General features: G+C 63.6%; 1 protein-coding gene across 6 annotated transcripts in view; it reads right to left on the bottom strand.

The window, feature by feature from the left end:
* AGAP1 (ArfGAP with GTPase domain, ankyrin repeat and PH domain 1) overlaps positions 1-13,039 on the bottom strand; it is a 502,434-nt gene that overhangs the window by 176,307 nt on the left and 313,088 nt on the right. For all 6 annotated transcript variants that reach the window (XM_056122103.1, XM_056122124.1, XM_056122116.1 and 3 more), the window contains 2 exons: positions 12,129-12,284; positions 6,356-6,448 (listed from right to left, as the gene is read on the bottom strand). In XM_056122103.1, coding sequence (XP_055978078.1) covers positions 6,356-6,448; positions 12,129-12,284 — 249 coding nt within the window. The remainder of the gene's footprint in view (positions 1-6,355; positions 6,449-12,128; positions 12,285-13,039) is intronic.

The following is a 13,039-nucleotide window of genomic DNA, read 5'->3' as shown; positions in this document are numbered from 1 at the left end:
CATCACTGGGTATGACCCAAAATGCAAAAACAAAAAAAAAAATGCATTTGAAGCCAGTCATTTTCCTTCTTGGGTATGAAGATCAAAAAATAGTAGAGGGGTTTCCTGAAATGGTTTTGGCTCCTGCTTCTCTGGTTACTGGTTTCAGTTTTTCATCTCTGCGCTGGAGAGACACCCCTGTGGCTGCCCAGCCAGGCCGTGGGGAACTAGGACAGTTATTCAGAATCTGATGTACATCACCCGCACAGTCAATGCACGAAATAGAACTAGGTACGGTAGAATGTTTCCAACTCAGTTCTACAAACTGAAAATGTTTGGGGGAACATTCCACTGATGAGCACCCCACCTGCTGCTACCATGCTCTACACCCCAAGATTCTAAGACTCAGGAGGAGGCGCGGGGGGGGGGGGAGACACGGTGTGTCTTCTGGGAGGGCCTTTGACAGGGACCCGGTGGAAGCACAGCGGGGGTTCCAGGCTGGAGGGTGGCGGGGCAGACCCCGATGTCCCGAGACCCAGCTGCTGGCGGCCTCGTCCCAACCAGGGACCACAGACTACAGACCGAGTGCAGGCCTGGGGTGAAGCTTTTGGGAACAGTCCCAAACCCAGGTCCGGCCAGAAGCCCAGGGAAGTCTCCATTTACTGGCTTTAGTCGGGTTAGAAAAGACAGTCACGACGGGTAGACTAGATCAGGGCCAGGAATTCTAGAACAGAGAGACAGGACCTGGGTTAAGGTGCTTTTTGCAGAGGTCAAGTCTGGTTGGATGCCCGGCACACCTCTAGCACCAGCGGGAGTGAGCCCTGAGCACAGAGCCGGGAGTGAGCACAGAGCAGGAGTCATCCCTGAGTACAGAGGCAGAGTAATGCCTGAGCACAGAGTCGGGAGTCAGCCCTCAGCACAGAGCCAGAGTAAGGCCTGAGCACAGAGTCGGGAGTCAGCCCTCAGCACAGAGCCAGAGTAAGGCCTGAGCACAGAGTCGGGAGTCAGCTCTCCGCACAGAGCCAGAGTAAGGCCTGAGCACAGAGTCGGGAGTCGGCCCTCAGCACCTTCAGTATGGCTCTAAAAACCCCTCCCATTTTTCCCTTATAGAAATTTCTAGAAACCTAGAAGAAACACCCTGTAGAGACTCTGGATTAGGATCGCAGCTCCGGATGTCCTTCTGTCTTGGCTGCACGTCTGAGCCCAGCCCGGGCATCGTGTGCTCTCTGTAGACACCGCGGTAAGGAAGGCCACTAAGGGGGCAGCTCCCGTGGGCACGAGTGGGCGGCACCGGAGCAGAAAAGCCAACCACACAGAGACCCGGTGCCTGGTGAACTCAGGTCCCTCTGTAGGACACACACACGTGCGCACACACACACAAACTGATACACACAACACACACGCACACACACGGATACATACAACAAACAGGCACACACGCATGCACACACAACACGCAGGCACATACACACAGATACACACAACATACAGGCACACATGCACACACACGCAACAACAGGCATACAGACCGACATACGTGCATACCCACGCAAGTGCACACACATACCTGAAGACACGTACATATGCGAACGCACACATACATGTATGTGCACACACAGTGCTCAAGGGGGCGACGTGATGCCAGAAACCAAACGAGGGTTTGTGCTGCTCCCCCGGCCCAGACTGGTGGCTTCTTAAATGACGGGGGACCCGGAGAAGGGCAGAAGCAGGCGAGCGAGCGGGGAAGGCCCATAACATACGCTCCCTGGGGTCTCGGGGGGCTGGTGGCCATGGCAGGGGGCAGGGCACACATAGTCCTGGGCACTGGACGCCTGCGTGCGTACATGTACCCTGGCCCCTGAAGATCCTTCGTGGTGTCTCTTCTTCCAACGTCCCTGCCGGACCGGGAGCTGGATGGGACGGGAATGACCGCAGGCCTCCCTGGGCGAGCAGAGCAATGTCCACTCTCTGGGATGACCCACGAAACTCTACGGCGGTCAGTTCGGGAACTGGGTCTGTCGCCGCTAGGTCAGGAGGTCAATAAGAAATCCCCTTCCTGCGAGGCCGGAAAGGCGCGTGTGCGCTGTGGGCTCAGCCCGCTGGATGGTAGGAGACGAGTGGGCGGGGGGGGGGGGGGTTGCTGAGCACAGGACATGCGTGGGGGTTTTGCTGGTCTCAGCACGCCCGGGTGAGGCCCCGGAGGGGAGGTGCTCACCTGGGTTTCCTTTCTCTCTCGACTTTTTTTGGGGAGCCACACTTGACTACGCTGAGGGCTTCCTCCTTGTTCTGTGCTCGGGCCTGAACCGAGGCTGGATCTACACAAGGCAAGCACCTTAACCTCGATGCTATCTCTCTGGCCCCAAACAAATCATTGTGGACTTTTCTGTTTGTTTGTGGTGGGCCATATCCGACACGGCTCTGGAGATGACGGTGTCAGGATTCGAACCCGGACTGTGGCCACAGCCGCATGTTAGGAAAGCGCTCTAACCATTGGACCATCTCTGTGGCCCCCACCCAGCTTTTAGGCTCCTGTTTGAAGAGAGTGAGGAACAGCTGTGCTAGGTCGTGTCTAGGGTCCTGCTGCTATGCGCAGGGAAACTGAGGGTCTCGGGGCGAGGGGGGGAGGTATCTCACCATGAACCACCTCCACAGATGGAACCTGGGACACAATGCCTGGTTCTGTTTCTGTTTGGGGGCCGCACCCGTGGGTGCTCAGGTCTGATTGCCGTGCTCTGTGCTCAGGGACGACTCCTGGTGGGCTTGGGGGACCATGTGGGGTGCCAGGGACGGATTGACGTCAACTACGTGTGACGCAAACGCTGCCCCCCTGTACCCTCTCTCTGGCCCGGGTTCCGGTTGGAGGGAGGCAGGCCAAAGGGGGGGAGTTGAGTCCAGGACAGGCTCTGAAGAAACACACACCCCCGGGACACGATTGCCTGCGGCTGTCCCGGGACCCCAGGTGGTTTTGCACCCGATCTGAAGGGGTCCCCTGGGGAGTCCCAGCACCACTCGGCAAGTGTGGGCGCCCACGGGGTAGGGTGCGCTGGGAGTCCCCGGGGCCCCAGGGCGGAGCGAGGCCTTGCCTGGTGAGCTAAGGGGCTCGGGGAGAAAGAGCACTCCGGAGGGTCACCCACCCCCGCACCTGTCCCCTGCCCAGTGCAGTGCGGGGGAGGGGTGAGCAAGGAAGTTAAGGAGGGTCCACAGCGGCCCGGATCAGGGGGTCATGTTCTCAGCAGAAGCGAAGGGGACAGCCAGAGGCACCGGGGTGGGGGTCACAGGGACTTCGCCACTTCCCCCCATGCCCAGAGCCGTTCTGAAGCAAGCAACGCTCAGCCAGGGGATCGGCGGGCCGGGGCAGTGGGGAGGGGCAGGCTAGACCAGAGGACAGTGCCAGCCCCACTCCCCCACCCCTGCTGTGTCCACACGCACGCAGTGGACAGGGCCTGAGCCCTTAGCACACGGCTGACGGGGTTCCCGGAGCACCTGCAGGTACAAGCCGAGAGCAGAGCCCGAGAGCGGCCTTAAGCTGCGGGCTTGGCCCACCCGGAGGCGAGAAGCCTGGGAGGGAACAGGGCCAGGGGCACCGGCGGCCCGAGGTGCTGGGGACGGAACGTGGGACCCCCACGTCGGGGCCGTGTCCCCAGAGCCAGGGTCGGTTCTGCCCAGGCACTGCCATGGGCCCTGGCCAGGATCCTCCTCCCGGGCTCGGCAGAGCTGCCGGCTTCCTCTCCCGGCCCAACCTCGCCCGGGCTGCCCTCCACTGGCCGCGCCAGGACCTGCACAGCCTGGCCTGGGGGTCCCCTGGGTGCCCACCCCGGAGGGGAACGGGTGCAGGTCTCCCCGGCCGTGCAAGACGCAGGCACAGACGCGCAGACGCGGAACGTGCTGGAGGCGGCGGGCACGCGCGGGGCCGGTGTGGCTGGGGGTCGGGCCGGGGGCTCGGGGGGCTCGGCCGGGCGCCTGCCGGGAGGGGCGACGCCAGGCTGCTGAGCGGGGCTGGAGACGGAGATTAAAAATGCGCGGAGGAGAGGGAGAAAGGCGAGCGCGCAGCTGCCGGCCCCCAAACAGACCTCCCATCTGCCACCCACGATTTACATGTCACCTTCTCCGCGCTCATTTGTACTTCATTAACTGCCATTGACTTAACAAGATTTATGCAAATGACGCCCTAGGAGCTCCCCAACTCCCACCGCAATCAAGTGATTATGTATGTACAACTCTCCACAGCAATGAAAAATTAATACGTGACAGGCCCCCTCGCCGGGCGATGGCCTCGGCCGCTTTATTTTCCTCGCTCGGCTTTTGGGCTTTTTTTTAGATTCCAAATAGACCTTCCGTATTAGTTAAAAAGGAGCCCAAGAGCCGGGACCCCACGAAGAAGAAAGGGAGGAGGGGGGCTTGGAGCCGGAGCTTCGGGGGCCGTGCTCACTCCCAGGCAACACGCCTGGGCCGGGGTACAGGCCTTCACTGCAACACGCCAGCGCCTGCATGATCGGAGAGCAAGAGTGGGGGTGGGGGGGCAGAGTGCCCACCCAGGCCAGGACCCCCTGCCCTGCCGCCCCTCACTGCCAGCCTTGGCTGACCCCGCCAGGCTCCCAGGGTTCCAGGGTGCTCCCGCTCCCGTGTGAGCCTCCAAAACACAGACCCTGAAGGTTGGGTCATGCACCAACCCTTGGGTGAGCACACGTGTGTCCCCACACACGTGTGTAGACATATGTGAAATGGCCCTGCTGGTGTACGTGTGTACACGCACGAGGTCGGGCTCCCCTGCTGGATGTCAGGCGGAAGCTGCCGTCCTGCGCCCTCTGGAGGGCTCTCGCCAGCGGGGACCATGCGGGAAACCCCCAGGCCTGAGCCCTGTGTGGTCACTGCCCGGCTGCCACAGGCAGCCTGACGATAGGCCGAGACTCGGCGTGACGCCCCAGACCCCCGCAGGGCTGATGTTGGCCTCGTCAGGACCCCTTGTCACTCTGGGGCATCCGTTTGTCCCTCTGCCATGGGGCCAAGGAGCCCTCTGAGCCCAGCACAACGGTTCTGATGCTCTGTCAACTGTGTCGGACCCACGTTCCTTCTCACGCTGACTCAGCCCCGGATGGAGTCGCGCTAACCAGTGAACCCCCACCCCTAGTGCCGCCACTGGGCAGGGGACAGACCGCGGGGCAGCTTGGCCTCCCCACAGCGGCCATGGGTGACCCAAGGGTCCCGGAAACTCTCCAGGCCGCTCAGCTTTGGTTTATTAGCGAGGAAGAGCAGAGGAAGGGACCCTCGCGTCCCCAGCACGCAAGGACAGCTCATCCGTCACCTGTGCCGGCCGCGGCCCCAGTGGGAACAGGCCTGCTGCGGGCAGCCAAGAGGCGGGAGGTCCACGGTCCCAGGCTTGTGGCCGGTGGCCGGTGCCCGGCGGTGTGTCATGAGTGGATCAGGTTCCACTGCAGGAACCAGAAGGGAAACGGGGTCCCCAGCTGGGCCTCGTCTGGAGCTGGGACGCTGGGACCGCCTGAAATAGTTCCAGGGACGCCCGAAGTTGGGCTGCGGCCAACACAGGTCACACAGGCACACAGTCACATCCATCGGGCACGCGCCCACGACGGCCGTGTGGGACCCGGAACCCGGCCCGGCCGCAGGGAGGCGCGTCCCCAGGAGCCCCCGGCCGCCCGGCCCAGCAGCTAGCTCGCCGCGCTCCTGGCTCTGACTAACCCGGCTCTCGGGCCTGACGCAAACCTATTCCCGGCTCGCAGCCTGGGCCAAAACAAATGCTCCGACGAGTCCTGTTGGGTAATGAGGAAGTTTAATTAAGGCCCCACATTACAGCTGTAAATGTTCCTTTATATAATAAGGCCTAAATGAAACTGAACCTAATCAAAGTTACAATTCCTTCATTAGCAAATTACAAACAAGAGCGCACAGCTGACACACCGCTCTGATCATCACGACTAATTGCCTCGTGGTTACAAACCGGCCTGCCACGGCGTTCAGATGTCCGTCTGCGCGAGCAAATTAGGGCCACGGCGGGCCGGCCTGTGATCACAAGGGGCTCTCGCGCGGCCATCTGACTTCTCCCTGCCGGCCAGCGGCCAGCGGCCCAATCAAAGCCCGGCTACAAAGGCGGCCTTTGAAGGCGGCCGGAGCAGCAAACAGCCGCGGCGGCGGCGGGCGGGGCCGCGCACTTCATTAGGGATGTTGTCACATCGCCCGCTCCTTCTTCTAATGATCCTATTTTAATACACACAGGAACCTCTTCTAATTGATGTCAAGTGAGTGACTTCGGCATTCATCAACGGCGCACATCAAACCCGCCTCGGCGCGAGCGGGCCGGCGTGCCGCGAGCCCGGCGCGACGCGGCTCGGGCGAGGAGCCCGGACGGGCGGCCACGTACCTGCTTAATTGGGATGGCTCGGCCGCTCCCGATGCTGTCCGCCCGGCCCTCCAGGCCTTTCTTCTCTTTGTCGGGGTCACTCCCTTTCCGAGACTGCAAGGCAAAAACAAAGTCAGCCGCGGGGGAGGGCTCTGGGCTCGCGACCCGCCGAGGGGGACCCCACGGGACGGGCCCTGCTGCGGGCACCGGCGGCAGCCCAGGCTGCGCGGTGCGTCCACACGCGTGCACGCACACACACACACGCACACACGCACACATCTATTCACATGCGCGAGGCACCCCCCGCCACACACACACACACACACAAACACACACAACCCACGCACATGCGCCTTCATCGACACGATCCACGCACACACACATTCGTCCACACGCCACACCTGTCCACGCACGCACAGCGTCCGACCGGCTGTCCCCGCCCCATAAATGCTCGCGCGCACACCTGTCCGCGGTGCACACCAGGAAGTACTCCACCACCCCCTCAGTTCACAAAGAATTTTCTAAACTTGGCCGCTGCAAAAAAAAACGACCTTTTAATTCTTTTTTAAAAGAGTTCGAAATTCAATTCCTGGCGGCCAGTGGAGCGCGGAGGAAAATGAGGCGAACGTTCTCGGGCTGCAGCGAAGCGGCATCTGTGGAACCCGCCGCCGCCTCTGTGCGGGCATCTCATTACCTTGGGAAGCACTTCAGACGTCCGCGACGCCACTGGCCGGGGCCCCCGCTCCTGCCAGGACGTCACTCACGTGGCTCCGCGTGGCTTCTGCACGGCCGGACCACAGCCCGGACCCGGGCTCCGGCCACCACAAAAATAAATGGGGGGGGGGGCAGGAGCAGGGGGCCACGATGCCCGTGGTGCCACACAGAGCAACGCGTCGCTGGCCGGGTGCCCCTGTCGGGGAGGCCGACGCGGCAGGGCTGGCCGCAGCCGTGTGGCCTGAGCAGTGAGCACAGGGATCGCCTGACAGATTTATTTTATTATGAGAGAAAGACCTGAGACTCGTCCTCCTTAATAACTGCGCTGACAAGCGACAACTTCACCCCATTACTTCTCAATGGGGACATTACTCACGCAATATTGAAAATGGAGAAACATTTTCACGTGCTTTTCAAATCTGGGATGATCTATGAAGCAGGGACGGGGGTGGTGTCCGGGGCTGCGAGGCGCGCGGGCAGGGGCTCCCTGTGTCCAGGGGTGTGGCCGGGTGGCGCCGAGCCCCTGGGGGCCCTCCAGGGGGAGACGTTGGGGGGCCGGGGAGGCCCCATAGCTGGTTGGGGAAATGCCTCACTGATGAGCCGGGATCGGGGCCGGTGGCCACCTACCTGCCAGTGTGGACGGGGCCTGGGGATGCCACGGCCCAGCGCGGATGGACATAAAACTGTGATCCCGGAGCCCCGAGGGAGGGGCTGGGCCCAGGGCGGGGACGTTAAGCCCGGAGCTGGCACCTGGACCTCCCGCACACACGCTGCTCTACTGGGGGTCCTGTCCATCCGCCCGCTCCCGGACTCCTGCGCGCGTGTGCCCAGGGGCAAGGCCCAACGGGCCCCATGCCCAGGAGGCTCCTAGGCAGAATGCTGGTAGTGCCCTCCTGGAATTTCCCCGTTTCCTAATCTGGAAATCCATCTCCGTTATTCTCTCAACACCCAGACTCGAGAACAAAACATTTACAAATCAACAAGAAAGAACCTCATCTTCAAGGCGGCCCCTGGTGTGCCCGGTCAGCCTGCCCGCCTGCCCCAGCTCAGTTCCCAGACGCAACGCAACCGAACGGGGCACTCCCAGGACACAGGCAGAGCGGGGCAGCGACGCCAGCACGGGCAGGAGACAGCCCTGCCTCGGCCTGTGTCCCAGATAATGGCACAGAAACCCGACAGAGCACACACACACACACACAAACACACACACAAACACATACACACACCCACGCACACACACAAACACCCATACCCACACACATGAACACACACCCACACACACGAACACACACATATGAACACACAGACACAGAGATACATAGACACCCACACACACATGAACACACACACATGAACACACACACATATGAACATACACAGAGATAGACACCCACACACATGAACACACATACATAGAGACACACAGAGACACTGACATACACACAGACACATGGACACATACACAAACACAGACACACACAGGGATAGACACATAAACGCGCAGATGCAAACATACACAGACACATAGACATACATACACACGTATACAGACACACAGTCTCACACACACAAGCATACAGACACATAGATAAACACACACAAACACACAGATACACACACAGACCCACCCACCCACCCACACACCCACAATCATACACAAATGTCACAGAACACGTCAGTGTCTGTGGGCCCCTGGCCCCGCTGCCAGGGTTCTGGGCCCTCAGACATGAAGCAGCTCTGGTCCCTGCGTTGTACAGAGGCCGAGTCGGGTGGCCACACCTACCACAGGAGGCTGGAGGGGATGAGGGGTGCGGGGGGCTGAGAGGGGGATGGGTGCACAGCGTCCCTTGGGGTGCTGTGGTGGGGGGCCTGTCCCTGCCCTGACTGCTGGTGGTCACCCCAAGTCCCTGCTGCTCTTTCAGTGACAGCCCGGCCCCTCCTCACCACGGGGTCTCCCACTGCCCCGGCTACGGGCGCACCTGTGGGGTGTGTGTTTACAGGCGCGTGTCAGCGATACCCCAGGACCATCGGGTAAAACGCTGAAGCTGGTGCATGCCAAGTTCAAGTGCCCCCCAATGGGGCCCAGAATGTGGGGAGGGGGGTGGGGGGGCCTGGGAGACCCGCAGGGTTGGGGTGGGGGTGATGGATCTCCTCCGAGCACACGCGAGGGCATTTATCCCCATGGGTCTGAAGATACTCGCTAATAAAAACGGTTTTAGCCGCATGTAAATGAGAGCCGTGAAAGTCAATGACTGTTCTCCGCCTCCCGGTCCGAAGCCCACCCCCGGCTCAGCTCCGCGCGGGGTTTCATTTCCTCCAAGAAAGAAACGCAAATAAAATGCGGTCCGGCTTCTCTGGGTGAAGGGCGACTCCTCCTGCAAACCTAACCCCAATCTGCCGCCCACAGAGGGGGCAGGTCTGCACACGGGAGCAAGCGCATGTGCTCGTATTGGGGCTGGAAGCGTGTGTCTGTGTGAGCACCAAGGGGCAGCCGGAGAGGCAGGCGCGGGGTCGGCGCCGCCAATTTTATGTGCGTGGCGTTTAGAAGACTCGTGTGTGCCTCGGCTTAAGTACCCCCAGTCCGACCAGAAGGCCCGGCGTCCCTGGGCCTGGGCCGTGTCCCGGCTGCGCGGCTGCCGCCCACCTGGGGCTTGGCAGGTGGCACACGCTTGCCGTGACCACCGACAGCCACCATGGACAGACGGACGGCCCGATCGGGCCCACTGGAGAAGTCTGCGGTGGGATCCTGTTCCTTAACTGCTCACGCCTCCAGGAGCGGCTGCATTCCCGGGCGGACGCTGACATCTAGTGGAGCCCAAGGGCTATTTCTGCGCTCTCCACCGGAAATGCCACCACCCTGCGAGGCGTCCTCCACAGCCCCGCCTCCCCTTCTCCAGCATCAAGTACTGGAGGCCAAACCTGCCACAACCACAGATCCTGCCTGGTATAACGCAGGTGCCCATGGGTGAGGCCTTGGGCCCGCCCTTGTCTCCAGTGTCCGCTGCACTCAGCTGCTCCCTGGACCGCAAACGTGGGCCCTTGCTGGCGGCAGCTGTGCTGGACTCCAGGACAGCAGATGGACCTCCGAGGGTCCAGCTGTGTCCTCTGTGCCAGGCTAAGTCAGCGGCTGTTTGAGAGAAAGGCCCTCGCAGAGCGGGACCACTTGGGCCCCAGGTGACGCCTGACTTGGCTCTGAGGAGCATTGTGTTGGGGGTCCAGAGGGTCTCGCAGGAAGCCCCTCTCCCCCCGCCCCTGCCCTGCAGACAAGGGCCAGCACATCGGGCACCCCACGGTGGGCAGAAATGCCGGGTTTCCTTCCCATCCTGGCGGGGGACCAAAGACGCTCAAATCACTTCATGGCACCCAAGGTAGTGATGGGAACCCTCAAGGGTAGCACCCCAGAAGCCCAACATGGCTCAGAAAGAGTAAGGAACCTGCCCAAGGCCACACAGGCAGCTGGCCGTGTAGGCGGGGGCAGGCAGGAGGGGCAGATGGGGTGAAGGGGGGCTCAAGCCTGCAGGGAGGGAGCAGCAGGAGGGAGGGTCTGAGTCGCCCAGACTGTCTGCAAGCCAGCTCACAGCGGCCCCAGGAAGCCCTTCCCTTGGGGTCGGCCCAGGCGCCGTGACCAAGGGCAGCACTAACCTGGCTGAGGGGGCCGCTGCTCAGGGTGGGTCAGGCAGGGGCGGGAGGGCATAGGGTACCCTGAAACACCCAACGGCACCCAACCCACCCACAGCCCCAGTGTGGCCAGTCAGAGTTTCTCCACGGGTCTGCGCCCTCCCGGCTGCATGGGGGAAGCAGTGACGCACCCCACATCAGGTGGACACTTAGCATGACCTCCCAGGGCCCCTCTAGCTCAGGGCCTGAGTCTGCAGTGGCCGCCTGAACTTTGGTGATGGCTCCCAGGCCGGCCCCGGGACACCCCCAGCCAAGTGTGCAGTGGCCCCGCCCAGTCCCCCGGGTCCTGGCCCCGCCCCACCCGCCAGACCCCGCCCCCACCGGCCCCGGCCCTGCCCCCATTGGCTCCACCCCTGTCCCACTCGCCTGGCCCCGCCCCCACCAGCCCCGGCCCCGCCGGCCCTGACCCCCGCCCCCGCCGGCCCCGCCCCCATTGGCTCCTCCCCTGTCCCACTCGCCCGGCCCCGCCCCTAGCAGCCCTAGTCCCGCCCCCACCAGCCGTGGCCCCGCCCCCGCCGGCCCTGCCCTGCCCCCATTGGCTCCTCCCCTGTCCCACTCGTCCGGCCCCGCCCCCACCAGCCGTGGCCCCGCCCCCGCCGGCCCGGCCCCGCCCCCATTGGCTCCTCCCCTGTCCCACTCGCCCGGCCCCGCCCCTAGCAGCCCTGGTCCCGCCCCTAGCAGCCCTGGCCCCGCCCCCGCCGGCCCCAGCCCCGCCCCCATTGGCTCCTCCCCTGTCCCACTCGCCCGGCCCCGCCCCTAGCAGCCCTGGTCCCGCCCCCACCAGCCGTGGCCCCGCCCCCGCCGGCCCCGCCCCCATTGGCCCCTCCCCTGTCCCGCTCGCCCGGCCCCGCCCCTAGCAGCCCTGGCCCCGCCCCCACCAGCCCCGGCCCCGCCGGCCCTGACCCCGCCCCAGGCCCACTTGCCTGGCCCCGCCCCCACCGGCCCGGCCCTGCCCCCATTGGCTCCTCCCCTGTCCCGCTCGCCCGGCCCCGCCCCTAGCAGCCCTGGCCCCGCCGGCCCTGACCCCGCCCCAGGCCCACTTGCCTGGCCCCGCCCCCGCCGGCCCTGACCCCGCCCCAGACCCACTTGCCTGGCCCCGCCCCCGCCGGCCCCGCCCCCATTGGCTCCTCCCCTGTCCCGCTCGCCCGGCCCCGCCCCTAGCAGCCCTGGCCCCGCCCCCGCCGGCCCCAGCCCCGCCCCCATTGGCCCCTCCCCTGTCCCACTCGCCCGGCCCCGCCCCTAGCAGCCCTGGTCCCGCCCCCACCAGCCGTGGCCCCGCCCCCGCCAGCCCGGCCCCGCCCCCATTGGCTCCTCCCCTGTCCCGCTCGCCCGGCCCCGCCCCTAGCAGCCCTGGCCCCGCCCCCACCCGCCGTGGCCCCGCCCCGGCCCCGCCCGCGCTGACCGTGAAGAGGTTGGAGCGGCGCTTGGACTGCTTGCGCACGGGCGTGGGCGTGCTGGCGGCGGGCGGGACGTCGATGCGCAGCTCCTTCTGGCTGGTGCTGGGCGTGGACGGCACCGAGGACGAGTAGTCGCTCAGGCTGCCGCCGCCGTTGCTCGTCTGCGGGGGAGGGGGCGTTGGCGAGGCGGCCCGGCCTTGTTCTGGAAGGTTCTGACCCGCGGAGCCGCGGCACGGCCGCCCGGGGAGCGCCTCCTTCTAGAACATTCCCTTCCGCTCAGGCTCGCCTCCTCTTTCCGGAACGTTCTCTTCCACTGTCTCGCCTCCTCCTTCCAGAACACTCTCTTCCACTCAGGCTCGCCTCCTCTTTCCGGAACGTTCTCCTCCACTGTCTCACCTCCTCATTCTGGAATATTCTCTTCCACTGTCTCACCTCCTCATTCTGGAATATTCTCTTCCACTGTCTCACCACCTCATTCTGGAACATTCTCTTCCACTCAGTCTCACTTCATTTGGAACACTCTCTTCCACTGTCTCACCTCCTCATTCTGGAATATTCTCTTCCACTGTCTCACCTCCTCGTTCTAGAACACTCTCTTCCACTCAGTCTCACCTCATTCCTGAACATTCTCTTCTACTCAGTCTCACCTCCTCATTCTGGAACATTCTGGAAACTCAGCCTAACTGAGGAGCGAGCGCAAATGCAGCACCTGCTTCCACGGGGTTGGCAGGGGAGGGACAGACTCGTGCCCGGCCCGAGGGCCACAGCGAGCGTGGGGAAGGTGCCCCTGGCCGCTGTCCTCCCCCACTGCAGCGCCCACCCACCCACAGCACCCCCCCCCAGCAAAGCGCCAGCAGGAGCCCAAACCCTCCTTAGAAACAGGAAGTGGGCAGAGGCACCTGCCCGCGGGGGGCCC

Source organism: Sorex fumeus, unplaced genomic scaffold (assembly GCF_029834395.1).
Source record: "Sorex fumeus unplaced genomic scaffold, SorFum_2.1 ptg000005l, whole genome shotgun sequence".
Classification (NCBI taxonomy): Eukaryota; Metazoa; Chordata; class Mammalia; order Eulipotyphla; family Soricidae; genus Sorex; species Sorex fumeus.
The sequence above is the reverse complement of the archived record's forward strand: the minus strand, read 5'-3'. Positions and strand labels throughout refer to the sequence as shown.